This window comes from Rosa chinensis, chromosome 3 (genome assembly GCF_002994745.2).
Source record: "Rosa chinensis cultivar Old Blush chromosome 3, RchiOBHm-V2, whole genome shotgun sequence".
NCBI classification, from domain to species: Eukaryota; Viridiplantae; Streptophyta; class Magnoliopsida; order Rosales; family Rosaceae; genus Rosa; species Rosa chinensis.
Window position 1 is genome coordinate 6,363,064 of NC_037090.1, and position 21,852 is coordinate 6,384,915.

The 21,852-nt window shown below is 36.6% G+C and overlaps 3 protein-coding genes and 1 long non-coding RNA gene across 9 annotated transcripts; all 4 read right to left on the reverse strand.

Annotated features, from left to right (window-relative positions):
• Nucleotides 1-837: 837 nt before the first annotated feature.
• Nucleotides 838-4,619, reverse strand: LOC112195163 (RNA polymerase II-associated protein 3). Of its 3 annotated transcripts, none has more exons than XM_024335524.2 (11): nt 4,461-4,619; nt 4,042-4,140; nt 3,691-3,807; nt 3,467-3,591; nt 3,162-3,283; nt 2,963-3,045; nt 2,341-2,478; nt 1,881-2,063; nt 1,394-1,488; nt 1,208-1,305; nt 838-1,127 (listed from the first exon to the last, which is right to left on the reverse strand). In XM_024335524.2, exons 1-11 carry the CDS (start codon nt 4,500-4,502, stop codon nt 1,021-1,023), a joined length of 1,209 nt encoding a protein of 402 aa, XP_024191292.1. In that variant the 5' UTR covers nt 4,503-4,619; the 3' UTR covers nt 838-1,020. The 3 variants fall into 3 exon arrangements, with proteins under 3 accessions (XP_024191292.1, XP_024191294.1, XP_024191295.1); XM_024335526.2 differs by having other exon boundaries at nt 4,042-4,110; nt 4,461-4,593; XM_024335527.2 differs by lacking the exon at nt 4,042-4,140 and having other exon boundaries at nt 4,461-4,595.
• A 664-nt stretch (nt 4,620-5,283) lies between these two features.
• Nucleotides 5,284-6,066, reverse strand: LOC112195165. Its single transcript, XR_002934393.2, has 2 exons — nt 5,932-6,066; nt 5,284-5,640 (listed from the first exon to the last, which is right to left on the reverse strand). It is a non-coding gene; the product is annotated as an uncharacterized LOC112195165 (long non-coding RNA).
• A 1,713-nt stretch (nt 6,067-7,779) lies between these two features.
• On the reverse strand, nt 7,780-11,660 carry LOC112195164 (RNA polymerase II-associated protein 3). 3 transcript variants are annotated; one of them, XM_024335529.2, is made up of 11 exons: nt 11,288-11,660; nt 10,884-10,982; nt 10,600-10,671; nt 10,376-10,500; nt 10,076-10,197; nt 9,877-9,959; nt 9,251-9,388; nt 8,803-8,982; nt 8,296-8,390; nt 8,111-8,208; nt 7,780-8,031 (listed from the first exon to the last, which is right to left on the reverse strand). In XM_024335529.2, exons 1-11 carry the CDS (start codon nt 11,327-11,329, stop codon nt 7,931-7,933), a joined length of 1,155 nt encoding a protein of 384 aa, XP_024191297.1. In that variant the 5' UTR covers nt 11,330-11,660; the 3' UTR covers nt 7,780-7,930. The 3 variants fall into 3 exon arrangements, with proteins under 3 accessions (XP_024191297.1, XP_024191296.1, XP_024191298.1); XM_024335528.2 differs by having other exon boundaries at nt 8,803-8,985; XM_024335530.2 differs by lacking the exons at nt 7,780-8,031; nt 8,296-8,390 and having other exon boundaries at nt 8,167-8,208; nt 8,803-8,985; nt 11,288-11,650.
• Nucleotides 11,661-12,241: 581 nt separating this feature from the next.
• LOC112193277 lies at nt 12,242-15,957 on the reverse strand. 2 transcript variants are annotated; one of them, XM_024333352.2, is made up of 8 exons: nt 15,736-15,957; nt 14,936-15,134; nt 14,447-14,803; nt 13,448-14,108; nt 13,264-13,364; nt 13,080-13,169; nt 12,866-12,990; nt 12,242-12,566 (listed from the first exon to the last, which is right to left on the reverse strand). In XM_024333352.2, the coding sequence occupies exons 2-8, from the start codon at nt 15,086-15,088 to the stop codon at nt 12,422-12,424; spliced, it is 1,632 nt and encodes a 543-aa protein (XP_024189120.1). In that variant the 5' UTR covers nt 15,089-15,134; nt 15,736-15,957; the 3' UTR covers nt 12,242-12,421. The 2 variants fall into 2 exon arrangements, with proteins under 2 accessions (XP_024189120.1, XP_024189119.1); XM_024333351.2 differs by having other exon boundaries at nt 14,936-15,151.
• Between the last annotated feature and the right edge of the window lie 5,895 nt (nt 15,958-21,852).

Below are 21,852 nucleotides of genomic sequence, written 5' to 3' on the forward strand. Positions count from 1 at the left end.
CATGAAATAGCCCTAGTTACAGATGCTTGGGCCACGGGCAGAAAAATAAATATCCTAATTCTCTTCTTAACAAGGTGGGACGTGGGAGTAGTAGAAAATCTATAAGGGATAGCTTGTTGTTCAGGAAGTTCGTTTGGTTGACGTACAGATGTTTTAAGATTTTTTCTTCCACAGGGGCACTGCTGTGCTGTCTCAAGAGAAACGGGGCCTGAAGGAAATCATTCAGAAACCCTATATGGGAATGAGAGGAGTGGCGGCTATGCAAGGGATCTGAAGCACGACAAGGATATGACGACGATGATCAAGAAAGTTAGCAGCAAGCCTTTCCCCAGTATTATTTATCAGAGAAGATCCAGTAGTAGTACTACTAGTTGTTCATCAGCGCGCAGCAGCAACTTGATGCTCTGATGCTCAGAAGGCATAAGAAAAACCAAATAATGCTCGGAATTGACATGACCTCGATTCTGTGGTTGCTTTTATATCGAAATGCAATGATTATCTCTCCTATATCAATGTTGTGGAGAATCAGATCCAAAGATTTAAACCCTCTCAAAGTTTGTAAATTGCTATTCCCAGACAACATAGAAGCAAGGACATAACTAATATTTCCCTTTCATATCAAGTTCTGAACTTTAGAGCTAGTCCAATTAAATGAGCATCAGGTATATTTTCAAACACCGCAAAGCACAAAATCAGAGGCATTTCCTAATTATCTTTCAAGTTCAACACGAGAATTGAACCTAGACATAGTTCAGATCTCATACGGGAAGAGACCCATGGCATCTAGTTTCTTCTCCCTCAGTTGACATTTACCAAATTCTGGGTAGATTTGTAAACTATCCAACAATAATCACAAGAATTCCATTCTCAAATATGCATCTTTGTTGAATTTGGCAGACTTGCAGTCATGAAAGTGACTTCCCTGCTGGAGCATTACTAAATTTCACCAATTCAATTTACAGCACAGGTAGAGTGAAGGCAAAAACTTGATGGCTCAAGTTATCTGTTTTACAATGCATTTCATAATCGCTTAAGGCAGTACTTTGTACGCAGGTTATCAAGCTTTTCAGCAAACTCAATGGGGGTTGCTTCATTGTAGAACACTTCATCCCATATCTTAGCAAGATCTGTTACAAGGTAATTGGGGTTAGTATGATAGGATATATGACCTACTCTACTACATGCAACAAAGAGAGAATATGCATACCAGCCTTGTCGTTGGATGAAAGAAACATGACGAGTGTGTCAAATCTAGGAACCTTAGTTAAGTTCTCCAAAATGTTGACCGCCAAATCCATTTCGTCCCTGACGAAGAAATAAACCAAAGGTGCAGGTAAGCCTTTCATCGAGTTCATTGAGGAAAACATACTCATTGGAGATAAGCATTACTTACATAAAAAAGGTTGTCACACACTTGATGATATCAACTAGTATGTGAACAGTCAAAGCATTTTTGAATATCTGCGGCAGTGCACTGGGAGATATAGCCTAGACGAGGAAACCACAAAATTAACAACATGAAATGAGAAGTATAACATAATGGAAAGTTAATATGGCTTCTGAAATTCCAACTATAAATGCAACTATCTTTCTCCATAATGGACCTTTGAACATTGCTAACTGAAATGGAATAAAAAGGCAACCAATTTCGAGGGCACGAACAAGCCAGATTGGCAGACTGACAAAGATGATCACTGGTAAAAATTTAGGTTTAGCTAACCATTCAAAAGGGACCATAAATAATACCTACAGAATCTACACGGTTCATGCAAAGATACCATACCAATGGTCACCAACACAGGGATAAAAATGATCAACACAAATCTTGCATTTTGGCAGTCTATATTTATGATCTAACACATAATGGAATTTTTGCAGACCTTCAAAAATTTAGCCTGAAGAGCACGATCTCCAGAGAGTCCTCTCCAAGAAGCCTCAAATTGATATGCTGAAGTTGGTGGTGTGATGTTTTCTGCAGCTAGAACCTTGGCTCGCAAAGCAGCTCGAGAAGCAAGCTCCTGTACCGATACCTTCGACGCTTGCTTTCCACTTGTGTTAATTTTCTACAAACTAATCATAATTAGACTAGTGCCAACTATCAAGAGACTAAAAGGCATAATGAAAATTTATTTTGCTGTAAATAATGAAGCAGCCTGTGGAAGCATACAGCACATATGTCCAATTAGAAGCATAAGAGACTAATGGAGTTAAGTAAGGCTTCATAAACTACTCAAATTTACTCATTGGAAGAAGAAGAAGAAGAACAAGAAGAAGAAGAGGAGTAGAAGACACTTGGAAGTTGGAACAAACAAAAACCAAGAAGGCACTAATTACTGATACCTTAGTGTGATCCACAACTGCAGTCATTTCTGTCCTTTGAGTACTACTAGAAACAGTCTGGATGCTGTGTCCATTCACTTTGGTATCCAACTTTCCCACTTTCTGCTTTTCTTGTTCAGAAATTTTCTGAAGAATTCTCTGAGAATAAACAATTCAAAGACTCCATTCAAAATGTAATAACAGGACTTGTTCATAAGCCAGCTTTACCTATGTTGTTGAAAATTAATTAAACTAAATATTCCATCTTACTTAAGTTATTATTTGGCCCATTAACGAAACAAGTGCAAAAGTCACGCTCAATGCCACTTTTATCCACTAACAAAGTCCAGGCAACTATATCTTCTAAAAAAAGTTCGTGATAGTTAAACTTGCAGGGAAAGTAACAGATCTAGGAACACCAAAATGCCGTCTTTCTGTTTCCCCTTGAAACCAAAGAAAAAAACCTACCCTGCTGCATATGAAAACTTTTAACTGTACAATGTTAAAAGAAAAAAAGTTTTCGCATGCAGGAGGGTAGGATTTTCTAAAGATTAGCCAATTTAAATTGATCAATCAACATTCATGAAATACCAGTAAACACATGAGAATCGGCTATTTCAAATATGTATAGGAATTTTCTTACTTTTTCATACAAAGATTTGACCTCAGCATATTGTTTCTTGATTTCTTGGTTATGTGGCTCCAACCTCAGAGCAAACTCTGCATCTGCAGTTGGCTATATTCATTACATCAGACAGATCAAAAGTACAATATATCAGAAAAGAAACCATACAAGTATATCAGAAAACAAAGTGATAGTGCTGTTTCAAATTTCAACATACCCTCAATAGATTCTTTAAGTTTTCCCAGTTCTTTTCTAGTTGTCGCACGTCGTGAGTATGCTTTTATATAGCGATCATCCAAATTCAAGGCCTCCGTACAGTCATTCTCGGCTTCCTGGAATCTAATTAACAAAGTGGAAAAGACAAATACTTCAGTTGATTATTTCTTAAAAGAAAAACACCTCATAGAAATATGGAAACCACTATCTATAATCTAAAAGTTTAACTTTGCGTTCATAGAAGTATAAATAGGGATATTTATAAAAACAAAAATTAACTAACAGAGGGTGTAAGATAACACTTGCCTTTTGATTTTGATATATGACATTGCCCTATTTGCAAAAGCTACAGCAGTTGGAGATAAGGCAATGCTTCTTGAATAGCAGTCAATAGCTTCCTTAAACTTCTTCTGCTTAAAATACTCATTACCCTACAAGTTAAAAGACAATAGCACAATAAGGATGGAGATTGACCGAATACTTACAAGACAGCCTTATTATAACTAGAGCAGAATACTATAAATTCCTACCAAGTCCTTTTCCGAAGCAGCATCTGGAAGACTATCTTCAGAACCGAAACTACTGGATATAGTGTTGATTGGATCATAATTCCTCGAGTAGGAACTAGTTCCAAAATCTCCTGATTTCTGAAACAGCAACAGCATTAGGAAAATGCCAATCAGTAACATATCCAAGAGAACACTACCAACACTAATTACAAATTATGCAATGTCACATGCAACAATGAACAAACTTACAAGGCCCAGAATGAACACTCATGGAAGACAAAATACACAACGATTTCTCAACAAAAGCAATAGTATAAAGTAAATGGGCAGCACCGAAACCACTAAATTACACGGGTTTGCTAAGAAAATTACCGGAATTTCCTTGTTGGGTTCTTGTGGCCTCATTTTTTTATCCTTGTCCTTGAGTGAAAGCTCCCAGTCCTGCAAGTCACTCAAAAACCCCTGGAAATCCTGGACCATAGGACCAACAGGAACAACCCAATAACAAAGCAATACACTACAATTATAAACCATAATCCTAATAACACATCATAACTTTGCCAACAAAAATATAAAGATGCAAACTTTCTTGAACCGAAACTCAAATTTACTTGCGCGGATAAAGCACATTAATCCAAACCACATATCTAAGTTTTGTAATTACGTTTCTGAAGCCGTGCATGAAATCGGGGACATAAAGCTTTCAGCTTTTCATTTTTTCTGATTTCCAATTCTTAACGAAGATAACAATACCCATATAATTACAAAAGTAAAGAGTAAAAGTGAGGTACCAGGGCTTGGTCGCGACCGTGCTTGCTTGGAGCCCTAGCCATGGCCGCTTTGATTGTGAGACGATGACGCTTCTGGAAGAGAAGAAAGAAAGGAAGGAAATTTTTTTTTTTTTTTATTGGGTGTGTACGGGTGTGGGTTGTGTGTTTGAAACTATTTGATTACTTTTGCGCCCAAACTGTCATTTGTTTGTTTCTTTGGTTAGAATAGTAGTGTGGTAATTTGTACCCAAAAAAGAAAAAAAAAGAAAAAAGAGTAGCCTTTTCCTTTGGCAAATTTGAGTGGTAATGGTATGAAATGGATTTCAATGTAGTGACATAAGTCTCGTCTTTGTTAGTCGGTGTCTTAAGTTCAATTTAAAAACTATCGGTTTGTTATGTTATTCTTTGTGTCAGGTTCGGACTTGTAATTTTGAAGCTTGAGGCAAAAAATAAAAATGGACCTACATTATTTATAGAAAAGAAAAAAAAAATTACAAAAAAAAAAAAAATACACAACAGAAATGAGATTCAAACCTAGTCTAGGAGTAATATAAAGGAAATGAATGCAACTTGCCAACCAAATCAATCTTATTGTTTGGTAAAAGACTTACATTTTATTTACTTAATAATTTTTTTAAATACCCCCAGAAAAAGTAATATTAGGCTCCGACGAGACATCAGGCCTCATGTCAGGTCCGGTTCTGCTTTGTGTCTGTAAAATGAACATTCGAATTTTCTCCAAATAAAGAGAACTAGAAAGAGCAAAAGGTAACCGAAGGCCAAGATATGGGAGGTAACTGAAGAATACATGTTGTGGACAGCAAAACATACATGGAAGCTTTGACATGTTGGATGTAATACTAGTTTTATTCATTATTTATTATTCATATCATGTGTGTAACTGTGCTAAAATCACTTCAATCTTCATGACGTTACAGTGTATATACATATTTGGTTTTTAGAAAGACTACATCTATTAAATTAAGAGTACATATGAGATTCGCTGCAGGAATATCCACAACATATGAGATTCGCTGCAAAACCGAATTCACTGAATTAACAGGCAGATAGAGAAGGCATCTTTTCGTGAACTGCCTTGCAGCACTGGAGACTGCAGAGAGGGAGCTTTGATTGGGAATCCCTGTACTTGTATGGGTCTGTACAAAATGGTCCGGCGCACTTCTCACGGGGAGGAGGGTAACTGAAATCCATATAATAAATACCCCAAAATAAGTTGCCTAGTAATAATATGAGCATAGCTTTCATGGATTAGATCATTAGAGGTACAGTTCTAAAGCGAGAAAGTAAAATCATCTGCAGCAAAACAGGACATGCTTGAAAGTAAAGTTTGAGGAATGAGACAACATGATCTTCACAAACTACTATTTAGACCAGAAGGGCAATCTGATCGTTAAAAATTAAGAAATATTTAATCCAAGATCCAAGAGAAGCATCACTTAGCAAGCCAGAGGGTTTCAAAATACTACTATACCTGCAAGGCTTGGGGTCAAATATGGTTGGTAAACCAACTGTATCAGGAAAAGTAACAATCGATCCTGATGGACCCATCACCCATCGAACAGAATCTGATTATATTTGATTTATAAGACTAGAATGTAGATATGATGATGTAGGACGAGAATTTAGCACGCTTATGCTCTCACATAGCTCATTACACCTCATGGTGATCTAAATGACTTATTATAGCCATGTGGACTTGAGCATGCAGTTCAAGAGAGACCCCGTGATGATGGTTACTTGAAGGTTGAAACAACTCAATGTGCATAAATGTGCTATCTAAATATGGCAGCCGATAATAGGTGAGTCATTAAGAAAAATAGGTAGCTCTTGGCCTAAATTAATCTGGACCTCCAAATGACTATGATTGAACAATAAAATTAGCTAGGCACATTGAACCCATATATCTTACCGAGATCTGTTACAAGGGAATTGAGTTAGTATGATAACATATCCATGTGTTTGATTTATGCAACAAAGAGAAAATATTTATGCATACCAGCCTTGTCAGTGGATGAAAGAAACAGGATCAGCGTGTCAAATCTTTGAACCCTAACTAAGAAAAAAAAGAGTTTCTCCAAAATATTGACTCCGCGCCAAACCTGTCCTCTCTGCCAAGGAAATAGACCAAACCGACAGATGATGATCAGAGATAAGAATTACTGACACTCGATGATATCGATCAATTAGTATGCCGACAGTCGAAGCGTGTTTGAATATCTGCCGAACTGGGAGATATAGCCTATACGAGAAAACCACAAAAACAACAACATGAAATGAGCCCCATGACATACTTGAAGTGCCCTAGTTACAAAGATGAAAGATCTTTGGGCCATAGCCAGCGGGAGAAAAAAAAAATAATAATAAAAATTCCCAATCTTATTCTTAACAAGGTGGAAATAGATTTTCAACTACAAGGGGTAGCTTCTTGTTCAGGAAGTTCGTATGGTTGCCGTACAGATGTTTCAAGATTTTTTCTTTCATTGGGGCACTGCCGTGCTGTTCAACAGAAACGGGGCCTTAAAGAAATCACTCAGAAAGCTCCAGAGAGTGGCAGCTATGTTAGGGTTAACATTGGGTGGTGCAACTGCAAGGGATATGAAGCACCACAAGGATATGATGACCATGATCAAGAAAGTTAGCAGCAGCTTTTCCCCAGTATTATTTATCATAAGATCCAGTAGTAGTACTACTAGTTGTTCATCAGCAGCAGCAACATAATGCTCGGAATTGACATGACCTCGATTCTTTTGTTGCTCTTATATCGAAATGCAATGAATTTAACATGGGTGGTAACATCTGCCCCAAAATGTAGCCTGGTAGTCTGCAGAACAAACTGCAGCAGTTCAAAAAGCTACATTAAATGGCCACTATGAGAGATGTTGTGGAAGATAAAGACTTTTGTAACCTCTTTGAGAGCAACAGGGCTATGAGTTATAATGCCGTAAATGAAGAATCACTCATCTGTCCGAAGATTAAAACCTTTCAAAGTTTGTAAATAGAAATATCAATCCCAGACAACACAGAAGCAAGGACAAAACTAACATTTCCACTTCATATCAAGCTCTGAACTTCAAAGCTAGTCAATTATCAACACGAAAGGAATGAGCAACAGGTGTATTTTCAAACACCACAAAGCATGAAATCAGAGGCATTTCCTAATTAACTTAGAAGTTAAACACGAGAATTGAACCTAGACATAGTTCAGATCTCATAGGGGAAGAGACCCCCTGGCATCTAGTTTCTTCTCCCTAGTTGACATTTCCCATTCTGAGTAGATATGTAAACTATGCAACAATGACAAGAATTCCATTCTCAAATATACATCTTTGTTGAATTTGGCAGACTTACAACCATAAAAGAGACCTCCTGCTGGAGCATTACTAAATCTCACCAATTCAATTTACAATACAGGTAGAGTGAAGGCAAAAACTTGATGGCTCGAGTTAACTGGTTTACAATGCATTTCATCATCACTTAAGGCAGTACTTTGTACGCAGGTTATCAAGCTTTTCAGCAAACTCAATGGGGATCACCTCATAGTAGAACACTTCATCCCATGTCTTAGCAAGATCTGTTACAAGGTAATTGAGTTAGTATGATATTATATATAACCTACTCTATTATATGCCACGAAGAGAAACTATGCATACCATCCTTGTCCTTGGAAGAAAGAAACATGATGAGTGTGTCAAATCTAGGAACTTTAGTTAAGTTCTCCAAAAAACTGACTGTTAAAGCCATTTCATCACTGCCAGAGAAATAAGCCAAAGGTGCAGGTAAGCCTTTCATTGAATCATTGAGGAAAATATACTCATTGGAGATAAGCATTACTTACATAAAAAAGGTTGTCACACACTTGATGATATCAACTAGTATGTGAACAGTCAAAGCATTTTTGAATATATACGGCAGTTCTCTGGGATATATAGCCTAGACGAGGAAACCACAAAATTAATAACATGATATGAGGACTATAACACAAGGGAAAGTTAACATGGCTTCTGATTTTCTAAGCAAATGCCAATTAAAAGTGCAGCTATCTTTCTCCATCATGGACCTCTGAACTTGTTAACATGAATGGATTAAAGAGGCAACAACTTTCGAAGGCCCTTAGCACGAACAAGCTAGATTGGCAGACTGACAAAAGTGATCACTGGGTAAAATTTAGGTTTAGCTAACCACTCAAAAGGGACAATATGTATTATACCTACAGAATCTATACAGTTCATGCAAAGATACCATACCCATGTTCACCAACACAGGGATAAAAATGATGAACACAAATCTTGCATTTTGGCAGTCTATATTTATGATTAAAAAACATAACAGAATTATTGCAGACCTTCAACAATTTAGCCTGAAGAGCACGATCTCCAGAGAGTCCTCTCCAAGAAGCCTCAAATTGATATGCTGTAGTTGGTCGTGTGATGTTTTGTGCAGCTAGAACATTGGCTCGTGAAGCAGCTCTAGAAGCAAGCTCTTGTACCGATACCTTCCATGCTTGCTTCCCACTTTTGTTAATCTTCTACAAAATAATTGTAGTTAGACTAATGCTAATTATCAATAGACTAAAAGGCATATATGAAAATTTGTTTTGCCTTAAATAAGGAAGCGGCCTGTGCACATATGTCCAATTAGAAGCAGAAAAGACTAATGCAGTTAAGTAAGGCTTCATAAACTAGTCAAATTTACTCATTGACCTGTTACTAAGAAAAAGAAGAAGAAGAAGAAGAAGAAGAAGAAACTTAATTGGAAGGAACAAAAACCAAGAAGGCAATAATTACTGATACCTTAGTGTGATCCTCAACTGCAGTCATTTGTTTCCTTTGAGTACTACTAGATACAGGCTGGATGATGTGTCCATTCACTTTGGTATCCAACTTTCCCACGTTCTGCTTTTCTTGTTCAGAAATTTTCTGAAGAATTCTCTGGGAATAAACGATTCAAAGACTCCATTCAAAATTTAATAACAGGACTTGCTCATAAGCCAGCTTTACCTATCCTGTCGAAAATTAATTAAACTAAATATTCCATCTTACTTAAGTTATTATTTGGCCCATTAACGAAACAAGCGCAAAAGTCACACTCAATGCCACTTTTATCCACTAACAAAGTCCAGGCAACTATATCTTCTAAAAAAAAGGTAGTGATAGTTATACTTGCAGGGAAAGTAACAGAACTAGGAACACCAAAATGCTGAGTTTCTCTTTCCCCTTGAAACCAAAGGAAAAAACCTACTCTGCTGCATATGAAAACTTTTAACTGTACAAATTTAAAAGAAAAAATGTTTTCATATGCAGAAGGGTGGGATATTCTAAAGACTAGCCAATTTAAAATTGATCAATCAACATTCATGAAATATCATTAAACACATATTAAAATTGGCTATTTCAAATATGTATAGGAATTTTCTTACTTTCTCATACAAAGATTTGGCCTCAGCATACTGTTTCTTGATTTCTTGGTTGTGTGGCTCCAACCTCAGAGCAAACTCTGCATCTGCAGTTGGTTATGTTCATTACAACAGACAGATGAAAAGTACAATATATCAGAAAAGAAACCATATAAGTGTATCAGAAAACAAAGTCATAGTATGGTTTCAGCTTTCAACATACCCTCAATAGATGCTTTAAGTTTTCCCAGTTCTTTTCTAGCTGTTGCACGTCGTGAGTATGCTTTTATATAGCGATCATCCAAATTCAAGGCCTCCGTACAGTCATTCTCCGCTTCCTGGAATCTAATTAACAAAGTGGAAAATACAAATACTTCAGTTGATTACTTTCTAAAAGAAAAACACCTCAAAGAAATATGGAAACCACTCTCTGTAATTTAGAAGTTTAAATTTGAATTCATAAAAGTATAAGTAGGTATATTTATAAAAAAATAATTAATAGAGGGTGTAAGAAAACGCTTGCCGTTTGATTTTGATATATGACATTGCCCTATTTGCAAAAGCTACAGCAGTTGGAGATAAGGCAATGCTTCTTGAATAGCAGTCAATAGCTTCCTTAAACTTCTTCTGCTTAAAATACTCATTACCCTACAGGTTAAAAGACAATAGCACAATAAGGATGGAGACTGACCGAATACTTACAAGACAGCCTTATTATAACTAGAGCAGAATACTATAAATTCCTACCAAGTCCTTTTCCGAAGCAGCATCTGGAAGACTATCTTCAGAACCGAAACTAGTTCCAAAATCTCCTGATTTCTGAAACAGCACCAGCATTAGGAAATGCCAATCAATAACATATGGAAGAGAACACTAGCAACACTGATTAAAAATTATGCAATGTCACATGCAACAACGAACAAACTTACGAAACGCAGAATGAACAGACATGGAAGACAAAATACTCTAACGATTTCTCAACAAAAGCAATAGTATAAAGGAAATGAGCAGCACCGAAACCACTAAATTACCGGAATATCCTTGTTGGGTTGTTGTGGCCTCATTTTTTTATCCTTGTCCTTGCGTGAAAGCTTCCGGTCCTGCAAGTCACTCAAAAACCCCCGGAAATCCTGGACCATAGGACCAACAGGAACACATCATAACGTTGCCAACAAAAATATAAAGATGCAAACTTTCTTGAACCGAAACTCAAATTTACTTGTGCAGATAAAGCACATTAACCCCAACTACATTATATAAGTTGTGTAATTACGTTGCTGAAGATGTACATTAAATAAGGACATAAAGATTTCAGCTTTTCATTTTTTTTCTGATTTCCCATTTTACCACAGCTTTGGCAGCTCCCAGAAAATGTTCTCAACGAAGATAACAATACCAATATAATTACAAAAGTGAAACAGTAAAAGTGACGTACCAGAGGTTGGTCGCCACCGTGCTTGCTTGGAGCCCTAGCCATGGCCGCTTTGATTGTGAGCGAGGGTAGACAATGATGCTTCTGGAAGAGAAAGAAAGAAAGAAGGGAAATTTTAGTTCTTTTGCTGCCTTGGTTTTTCTACACCAGTATGTGGTGGGTTCTGTCTGTATGAAACGTTTGATTACTTTTGCCCCCAAAAAGTGAGAGGATTTCAAACATAAGTCTTCGTCTTTAAGGCTGTGTTTGTTTCGCTGAATCAGGGTATTGGGATTTGGGAAGGAAATTTCCTGTCAGGGAAAGGAAGGGACAATGATTCTCAAAGCAAAGGGAAAAGAGGATGAAACTCTCCCTCCCAATTTCCCGTCAATTATTACAAAATTATATGACTAAATTATCCCGGTTCAAAATCATTATTTGCTAATTTAACAAACTATACGTGATAAGATTTGTGCACCATCTCATGCAAAACTGAAGCAGCTAAGCTTTCTTTCAATTCAATACAGGGCATTGGATATTGACAAAAAAAATATATATATATATATGTATACACACACACACCCCAGTATGGGTTCAGTTTGAAACGTTTGATTACTTTTGCGCCCAAAAAGTTAAAGAGGATTTGAATGATGGTGACATAAGTCTTCGTCTTCTAAGAGTCATGAGTTTACGACAACGATTAATTTGGATGTGGAAATCAGGAGATGGCAACAACCAGTCACCTAAATCGAAAAACAGTTGAAGTCATATCTGGCAGCTTGACACGTACCTTGGGCTTAAGGATCATCAGGATGTTGTTGGGTATGTTTTGAGTGTGTAACTTTTCATTCTTTGCAAGTGCAGTATACTCTTTTCGGAGAACTTGAAAATTGAAACTTAAAAGTGAAAATGATAACCAAGGCCAAGATATGGGAGCTATGCACAAGTTGGAAGGGAAACTTTGTCAACATGTTGTAATGTTGTATGAAATACTCGGTTTTATTCATTATTCATATCGTGTCTATCAACCGTGTGCTACAATCACTTCAATCATATCATGACAATAGAATGTACATACATATTTGGTTTTTAGAAAGACTACATCTATTAAATTAAAAGCAGATATTAAGTGCAGGAATATCCGCACATTTCACTGAATTAACAGGCAGATAGAGAAGGCATCTTTTCGTGAACTGCCTTGTAGCATTGGAGACTGCAAAGAGGGAGGTTTGATCGGGAATCCCTGTACCTGTATGGGTTTGTACAATACGGTCCGGCGCACTTCTCACGGGGAGGAGGGTAACTGAAATCCACATAAAATAACCCAAAATAAATTGCCTAGTAATAATATCAGCACAGCTTTCATGGATTAGATCATTAGAGGTAAGAGTTATGAAGCAAGAAAGTAAAATCATCTGCGGCAAAACAGGACATGCTTGAAAGTGAAGTTTGAGGACTGAGACAACATGATCTTCACAAACTACTACTTAGACCAGAAAACTGAGAGAAGCAATCTAATAGTTAAACATTGAGAAATATTTAATCCAAGATCCAAGAGAAGCATCACTTAGCAATCCAGTGGATTTCAAAATACTACTATACCTGCAAGGCTTGGAGTCAAATATGGTTGGTAACCCAATTGTATCGGGAAAAGTAACAATCGATCCTGATGGACCCATCACCCACCGAACAGAATCTGATGGAAGCATAGAATTTGCAGCTCTCTCCTGCATAACAAATCAACATAAGGTAATTAAAGGAAATGTTATATGACATGATATGAAGTATAAGAGTGCATTATCCACCATGTGTTTACCTGTGCCAGATCATCTTGCCGTTTCTTTATCTTGTCTTCCTTTTTCTTCCGACTGGAATCTTGGCCCAAAATTTTTCTGATTGCCTCGGCCTATGATAGCAGGTTTTGAATAAGTTTGACAAACCCATTCCAAGTAACTCATATGCATTGCTAGGGAAGAAAAAAGGATACTAAAAAGCCAAACCTCAGATTCCCTGGCTGCCTTCTCTACTTGCATCCTACGTCTCTGAGCAGCCTCAGCTTTCTTCAGTTGCTGCTCCACTGCACAGAATTCGTCTTTTTGCTCTATCAATAAACAACAGATACAACCATGAGAGATGTGAGTGTGTATTCAACACATGTTATAATTAAAATATATTATCACCTACTTCTTGGTGGCGCAGGAGGCAACCCGTTGGGAAACTCAATTACGCTTGCGCCTAAGCTGGAAGAGACATCTTTGCTAGTTTGAAGGGCCCTTCGACGAGTAGTTACTGTCATCTCCTTATTATCTGAGGATGACTCAACAAACTCCTTTCTCAATTTCTTCCTGATCTTGAGTTCTGGCTCGCCATCAGAAACAGGTTCGTCTTCTTCTACATAATCAGTATCATCAACTACTCTTCCCGATCTTGACTTCTTACCCTCCTTGCCTGACCTTGATATGCCACTATCTACCATATCTACACTGTACTGGCCAACACCACTTCCCTTCAACACCCTTGAAATCTTCCTTTCTTTCCTGACTGCTCTTTCCTCATCCTCTTGGTAGTCCAAACTGTAATCTGGGGTATTCTTAAATGTTTTGAGTTTTTCAAGGTATCGAACTTCCACATCATCATCATCATCATCGCCAACATCAACTGTTCCATCCAGCACACGTCTCTTAGGGATGCGTTTGCTCTTGCGAATAGGTTCTTCAGGAATCCTACCCCTTGAACTATCATCCTTCCCAAGATCAAAGACACTTTTAGATGGATCCTTAGATGCAACCCCCCGTAAACCACTTCCCTTGTCTGAACCAAAGGAAGCATTGTCATCTGAATTTTCCTGTGACAGGGATGTAGTTACTAGTTAGATTAATAAAATTTCTCCTTAATCAACATTATCTCACTAATTAACCAATGGGAGAAGAGAATCCACAAGACCAAAAACAGAGGATGTCCAACAAAAAGGAAAATAAACGATGAACTTTTCCAGCACCATATCTGAAGTTTGTAAAGCATATGGTTTAAAATGCAGTTTCTGCTATATGGTACCTAATTCCATATCCACTTTCCATATGGTGGGATTTGTAATACCAAGGAAATCATCATAAAGAAAAATTGTTACTGACAATGGATATCAAATTTTGAAAAATCTGAAAGCAAATGTCAATGGTCTCAAACCTGAAGAATCAACCTCTTCCGTGGTCGAGGGGCATCTGAAATATGAGAAGATTTTGTAGAAGACAACCCGACATTAGATGCACCATCAGATGTGGACTTGGCCTGAATTGTGCGTGTAACACCACCAACCTTAAGCTTAACCTTTTTCACAGTACTCTTATTCTCTAAATTATCTGAAACAATACCAAAAGACCCATCCTTGCTGGGGCCTTTCCTATTAGCAGGGCCAAGGACACCCATGCTCGACCTTTTGGATTCAATCCCAGTATGCCTATGCTCATTACTGCCTCGAAAAGAACCATTATTTGAAGCTTCATCAGATTCAACGTATCCTCCTCCCTCAGATTTAATCATATTCTGGACAGAATCAGATTCAACAACATTACTAAGAGAAGCAATTGGGCGAATAGGTTCATTGATTTATGAGTTTATCACTTTTGAGTGATTAAACAAATAATCGTTAGTCTCAGCACTTGACAGTGCACTTACATCGTCTGAAGGAGGAGTTGATGACAGCGAAGAGATGTCACGATAATCCAAAGGAAGCTGTGACTCATTCCGAGGACGACGGGATGTATTGCTCCTTTTCCTCCTTGCAGCACTGTTTACTTCACTGAATCCCAAGCCGCCAAAACTCTCCATTCTAGCGACAGGTGGTGGTGAAGCAAAATCCTAGTGCTGCCCGTATCTTCGCACAAACGGAAGCTAAGTAAGTCATGAGCAACAAATAAGCAGTGATGGTAAATGCCGCACACAATTAAACCTCATAAGTTCATAACAATCCAGCATAACAATACAAACAACCATCACAAATTTTCGAAACCAATGCATGCATTGAACAACTATCTCTACCTACAAAGTTGAACCAATCTGAAACTCGGACTGAACTGAGCTGACAAGTCACTTTGTTTGTTTCAACTTGGCTCAAAAGAAGAAGAACCAAATATAAAAATTGATATGCAACAACAGAAAACCATGACTTCAGGATAATCAGAAAGCATATTGGCGCCAAAAATAAATAAACTCAGCGGGAAAATAATCATGGTAGAAATGCAAAATCAAACATGGATTTTGGAAACCCAGTTCAAGTAAAGCTTCAAACTACACAACAAAAATCAATCTTCCAAACTTCTCGGTATCTAGGAATACTTGGGGCTTATAAAGATTCAATCTTTCCATCCCAAAACCACACTAATTCACCATAATTGAGCCAAAATCGAATACCCAAATCAGAAAACCAAACAAAAACAGCAACAATTTGAGAGAATTAAGAAAGATGAAGACTTTACCTTTACGACCAGGCAACCAAAATCCAGAGCAAACCCTAAGATTGGGCCCGACAAGACGGCCGTGCCGGACTTAAAGAATTCGAACTGGGTTATGTGGTGCAATGTGATTGGAGAATGAGAGGGGGTGGCTCAGAACCGAGTTAAAGTTCGGGTTTTTTTGCTGCAGGGGACCTATAGTTTTAGTTTTCACCATTTTTGTAAATTGAATAGTGGTGTTGTAGTTTTGTTGGGTTATTACCATCTTGTACATTTGTGGAGCTCTTCATCAGCAGTCACTCTCTGTGAGTTGGGTTCGGACCTGGGAGTTGAGACAGTTGGCTTGGATCAACAGTGCGCGTGATGCGCCGTGCATATTAACTAGCGTCAAATGTTTCACATTTTTAACAAACAAATAAAAACGCAATATTTTTTCGTTTTTTCTTCTTCAGAAGAGCCAAATATTTACGTTTGTGTTCCGAGAGAACTAAGAATAAGACAAACATAATGGGTTGCAGGCCTATAAACGTCCAATACTTGTAGAAATATTAACAGAATAACGATAAGAGAAGGAATAGCAGCTTACCGTAAATAAGAGTAAATGCACGTATATGTATGTAGCAAATATAGAGAATCATTCCCTATTTGTTTCCAATGTGAGAATAAATGCTTCTTCCTAAAGATAAAAATGTGAGGTCTCAGCCTTCATTGGACAAATCCCACAAGGTGGTTTTGGTCAATGTCTGTGTTAGCTCTTAGGCCCATCTTGTAGGATCAGATCTCAAGTGTCTACCAACGGTGTTTGTTTGGCTCTTGCCTGGTTTGAGAGTCGAGTACTTGAGGTGTTTCTGCCCATCACATAGATGGTATGTACCAAAGCATATCAATCTCAATCCTAATTCGTTTAATAACTACAAAATTCAACTCGATCTAATAATCCGGCGGATCGTTAATAGCACAATCCAAATATGTATCCGGCATATTAACGGATATCCGGTCAACTAATATGATCAGTTTATAATAATATTAATTTTATTTTATCATCATACTTCATAAAACTTGAATAAAACATTGAAACAAAATGAAGAGTATCACCGAATGTTAAATTAAATAATCAAAATACTCCTTAGAACAAGACACTAAGGAAAGCAAAATATTGTATTTATAAAAAAAAAAAATTTAATTTTTTATAAAAGCGGACCGGATAATTAATTGATCAAATTAACTTAAAATTCGTGTTTGAATCATTAAATAAAAGGATTAACTGATTCAGACCATTCGGATCAACTGGTCAAATTTTTAATCCAAACTCCATTCAATAACCACAAATTTAGACTGAATCAGGGTGAAAATCCGGTCCATTGATTGGTCTACACACATATTCAAACTTATAACTTTCATGATATATTAGTATTTTGCGAGTAAGATGATAAGTATGTTATTTATATAAGTTAAGCAGTTTCTATTCATTGTACTTTATGTTTCACCACGACCATTTGTTTAACAACTATATATTTGTTCAATTTAAGAAAAATTGTGAATAATGACTCACTCATAAGAGCTTTATCAAAAAGTCTGTGGCCATGTGACAAAAGCGTACAGCACTACAGCCTATGCATCCCCATTTTGAAAATGGAGTGAAATTTGGAGAGTGCAAATTACAATATGCACTCCCACTGTTGTATATGTTCTCCTCATATGTATTTCCATTATTACCCTTACATATCACAACTTCTTTCTTGAACTAACAGCGAAAAAAGTTTCAGACTCTCTCCTTCTCTCTTTCTAGAAAAATTATTTCCCCTCTTTTATCTAATTTCAATTTCATCACTCTCATATATCTCTCATGTATAAACAACAAAGAAAATGAAATTCCTAAGATGAACCTCTGAATTTGGCTTTTGGGTAGTGTCTTCCCTTTTTTGAGTTGCATCTGGTCTACCATCATAAGCTCGTCTTATTCTGGGAAGTTAAGCTCTTTGGGTTGCTCTCGAAGCTAACCACGTTAAAGGTGCTGGATCTTGCTCATGAAGGATCCTTCAGAAATTTTGAGCAAGGACAACGTTCTCCATCTGTCTCTTGGTTTTACAATCCAACAATCTTTGTCTATTTTGATCAATTTTCTTCTCTATTATGATGAATTGCTATTGTGATTGAAACCTAAGAAGGAAAAACAACAAAACCTAGAAAACAAAATCAAATTTAGAAGATTTGTGTTTCAAATAATGTAGAATTTGGGCATCAGATTTGGTATCATGTCCTGCTTCATTTTATAACAAATTTGGGCATTTTCTTTTTGGAGAGTGATAGGAGCATTTTAATGTGATATTTTAATAGTTAATTCCTCACATTTTGCTTAGTTAATTCCTTAATGAATCGATTTTTAACTCAATTTGTATTTTATTAGGTACATTGGAGTAAATGATGGTGAAATGAGCATTATGTCCACACTTACCTACAAATGGTGGAGATAAAATTGAAGTAAATGAGTAGGAAATCCATCATCATCATCACCCAAAAATATTCCATGTTTTAGGGTGTAATCATAATGTTTTCTCCATCATTTCTCACACTAATCCACCATCATCATCACCCAAAAACATTCCATGTTTTAGGGTGTAATCATCATGTTTTCTCCATCATTTCTCACACTAATCCACCATCATCATCACCCAAAAATATTCCATATTTTAGGGTGTAATCATCATGTTTTCTCCATCATTACTCACACTAATTTATTCAATCTTTTCCAATTTCACTATTCTTTCTCTTCCCTATATAAACACCTTCTCCTCTCACTCTAAAACACATTCCTTCATCCATCTCATCTTCTTTGTCCCTCCATTTCCTTTCCATTCTTCCATATATTCCTTCATCCATTCCATCTCCTTGTCTCACCATTTCCTCTCCATTTTCCTTAGTCACCATTTCCTTTCCATTTTCCCACACACCAATTCCTTCATCCATCTCATCTTCTTTGTCTCTCCATTTCCTTTCCATTTTCCTTCTCCATTCTCTAGTTGCAAAGTTCTGCATTTTCAAGCAAGGGAGAAGAAGAAGAAGAAGGAGCCGTGAGCATCATCATCCATCCTCCACCTTGAAGCTTGCTTTCGAGATTCAAGAATCCATAACGTTTCATCCTTCATCCCCATCTCCATCTCACGGTGTAATTCAACCTCTTTCTTTGTAATCTTGCTTAGTTTCGTGATAATTGTTTTTAGTTAACATTTATGTTTGAACAAGGTTTATATTCTGAAATTTTATGATTGAATAAAGAATTTCGATTCTTATGTTGTGATTCCAAAGTTGCTTATGTGTGATTGTTCGATTGAATTTGCTTTATAGATATCTTTTGTATTTTAATCTTATGTGGTTCGAAACACTTAGGGTTTTGATATGAATGGTGCTAGGTTTAAGAACATGAAATCGACTTTTCGTTTTGTGTAAACTTGAATCAAAGTAGTAAATGTTTTGGACAAAAATCGAATTCAATTGAAGAGGATTGCAATTAGGTGAACTTATTCATACTAAGTTGTACACTTGAGTTGATAGCCTTTCTCTATGTGTAATGCGTTAAACATGACATGATTGACTAGCTTTCTAGGGTTTGATTGCATGTTTGATAGGATTAATCTAGGTGCTTTCGCTTAGATTAATTAGCATTGAAAAGTAAAATATGGGAAATCGTTTGCTTTCGAATGTTTCACATGATCAACTCCTTTCACATGACTTGGAAGAACAATGTAGGGTTAATTCGAATTCAATGATAAACTTGGGTTTAATCTTTGTTTCTTATGTTTCATTCTTGTACATGTGTTTTTATATTTTCTTTATCTTAATTTTCAATTCTATAATTCTTAAACCCCCCTCCCTTTTTATTTTGTTACTTGTATATATTTCTATTCTTTATTTTATTTTTGTAAATAATACTTTTCTTTATTTGTTTCACAATTAGAAGTGTACCCTCAATCCCCGGATAGAACGATCCCTATTTGCTTATACTACTAACGATATTTTCAGGGTTAAATTGCGCGCTTGCTTTTGAGCGCATCAGAGAGGTTGATGATAAATTAATATAGCAGATTCATATTTGGATTAAATACTGTTTACTCCCTATACTTATAGGATTTCATCGTTTCAGTTTATGACCTTCGAATTTCACCTAAAAAGTCTATGAACTCTCAATTTCCTCCCAATTGTCTTTGTCGTCAAAATTTTCTGTTAAAGTTGTTGAAAATGTCTATTATGCCCTCACTTACTTTTTTTTAAAAATTTATTCTCTCTCTCTCTCTCTCTCTCTCTCTTATAGGGTTTCATCGTTTCAGTTTATGACCTTCGAATTTCACCTAAAAAGTCTATGAACTCTCAATTTCCTCCAAATTGGTCTTTGTCGTCAAAATTTTCTGTTAAAGTTGCTGAAAATGTCTATTATGCCCTCACTTACTTTTTAAAAAAATTTATTTTTTTTCTCTCTCTCTCTCTCTCTCTTTTATTTCTTTTTTTCATTTCACCTCTTGAAGGTGTGTGGATTGGAACCATCTTGATGAGGAGATGAATAAAAGGAGGTAAGAGAGCCGGAAGAATAAGAGGTAAAAACAAAAAAAAATTGAAAATAAAAAAAGAGAAGAAGATTTTTTTTTTTAAGTAATTGAGGGTATAATAGACTTTTTAGGGGAAGATAACGGAGTTTTTGACGGATGCTTGATGACAGGGACTAATTGAGGGGAAATTGGGAGTTCATGGACTTTTAAGGTGAAATTCGAAAGTCAGGGACTGAAACGATGAAATCCTATAAGTATAGGGAATAAATAGTATTTAACCCTATATTTTTTTTTAAGTAATTGAGGGTATAATAGATTTTTTAGGGGAAGATAACGGAGTTTTTGATGGATGCTTGATGGCATGGACCAATTGGAAGGAAATTGGGATTTCAAGGACTTTTTAGGTGAAATTTAAATGTTGGGGACTAAAACGATGAAACCTTATAAGTGTAGGGAGTAAACAGTATTTAACCCTTCATATTTCTAATCCAAATTTGAATTGCAAGACGAGGTCAATTAATGTTCTTCCAGCTTACCATGTGCACACCTCTTTTTTATTCTCCCAGAGAACTAAAGATCACAACTCGCAATGGTTTCCAAATTGGATTCAATTCTTACCATGATAACTATTTCAGAGGATATGAAAATAAAGATTTCGAAAAATTTATTGAAGAAAATAATAATTATTTTATGGGAACACACTCTGTCTGTGAACCCAGACTTGAAATAGAAAGAGAGTGTGTGTTGTGAAAGCTGAAAATTTTAAGGGGCAAATGTGGAATCTTAGACTAGAAAAGTAAAAATGCATATATGTTCAAGTAAATCCAGAATATGTGTTTGACCCAAACTCTAGGTTACTTGACCTAGTTATAATAGAGTTTTGAATTAAAGATATTCTCGGAGATATTAATAGATATCTGATTAATTGTACGATTATCTTTCTTTGTATAATTCTGATTATATGCCTTGTAATCATCTATATAAAGAGACCCCTATTATCAGTGAAAGCACAACTCATTTATCTCCCAATTTAGTTTTCCTTAAACACGTTATCAGCACGAAGCTCTAACCCTGAAACCCTAACCCTGAAACCTAAATTTGTATCCTTCAAACCCTAGCAACCACTGCCGCATATATTAAAGCCCTCAATCCCAGAATTCCAGAACAGGTGGCGGAACAGCCTGAACCAGCCGAAAAACTACCGAACCGGTCATAGGAAGTATCGAACCAACCCTCCAAGAAGAAAAAAAGGGGATCCCTGCCCAATTCACAAGCTTCCAGACCATATTTCATCATCAAACTTGGCCACTGTCTCCAACCTGACCCCGGGATCCTTTCCCAAGAAATAGGCCACAAACTGACCGGACCGGCAGCTGATCCGCCAGCAAAAAGAAAGAAAAAAAAAGAGAAAAAGAAGAAGAAGAAGAAGAAGAAGAAGAATGAGCAGCCTAGAAAGAAAAAAAGAGCAGCCCAGAAGAAGAAAAGAATGCTCGGCCTAAGCCAGCAAAGAGAAAAAAATAAAAGGGAGGAAAAGATAAGGTGCGGGCCCAGAAGAAGAAAAAGAAACAGAAAGAAAGAAAAAAAGAGAAAGGAAGCCCAT

Coding starts and splice junctions, on each gene's coding strand:
- LOC112195163 (XM_024335524.2), bottom strand. CDS start 4,502: ATGGCTAGGGCTCCAAGCAAGCACGGTCGCGACCAAGCCCTG. Junction 3,808..4,041: donor AACCCAACAAGGAAATTCCG/GTAATTTTCTTA, acceptor TTGCTGTTTCAG/AAATCAGGAGATTTTGGAAC. Junction 3,046..3,161: donor ACTTAAAGAATCTATTGAGG/GTATGTTGAAAT, acceptor AGCCAACTGCAG/ATGCAGAGTTTGCTCTGAGG.
- LOC112195164 (XM_024335528.2), bottom strand. CDS start 11,329: ATGGCTAGGGCTCCAAGCAAGCACGGTGGCGACCAACCTCTG. Junction 10,983..11,287: donor ACGGTGGCGACCAACCTCTG/GTACGTCACTTT, acceptor CCTATGGTCCAG/GATTTCCGGGGGTTTTTGAG. Junction 9,960..10,075: donor ACTTAAAGCATCTATTGAGG/GTATGTTGAAAG, acceptor AACCAACTGCAG/ATGCAGAGTTTGCTCTGAGG.
- LOC112193277 (XM_024333352.2), bottom strand. CDS start 15,088: ATGGAGAGTTTTGGCGGCTTGGGATTCAGTGAAGTAAACAGTGCTGCA. Junction 13,365..13,447: donor GCCTCCTGCGCCACCAAGAA/GTAGGTGATAAT, acceptor GTTTATTGATAG/AGCAAAAAGACGAATTCTGT. Junction 12,567..12,865: donor TTTGACTCCAAGCCTTGCAG/GTATAGTAGTAT, acceptor TGTGGATTTCAG/TTACCCTCCTCCCCGTGAGA.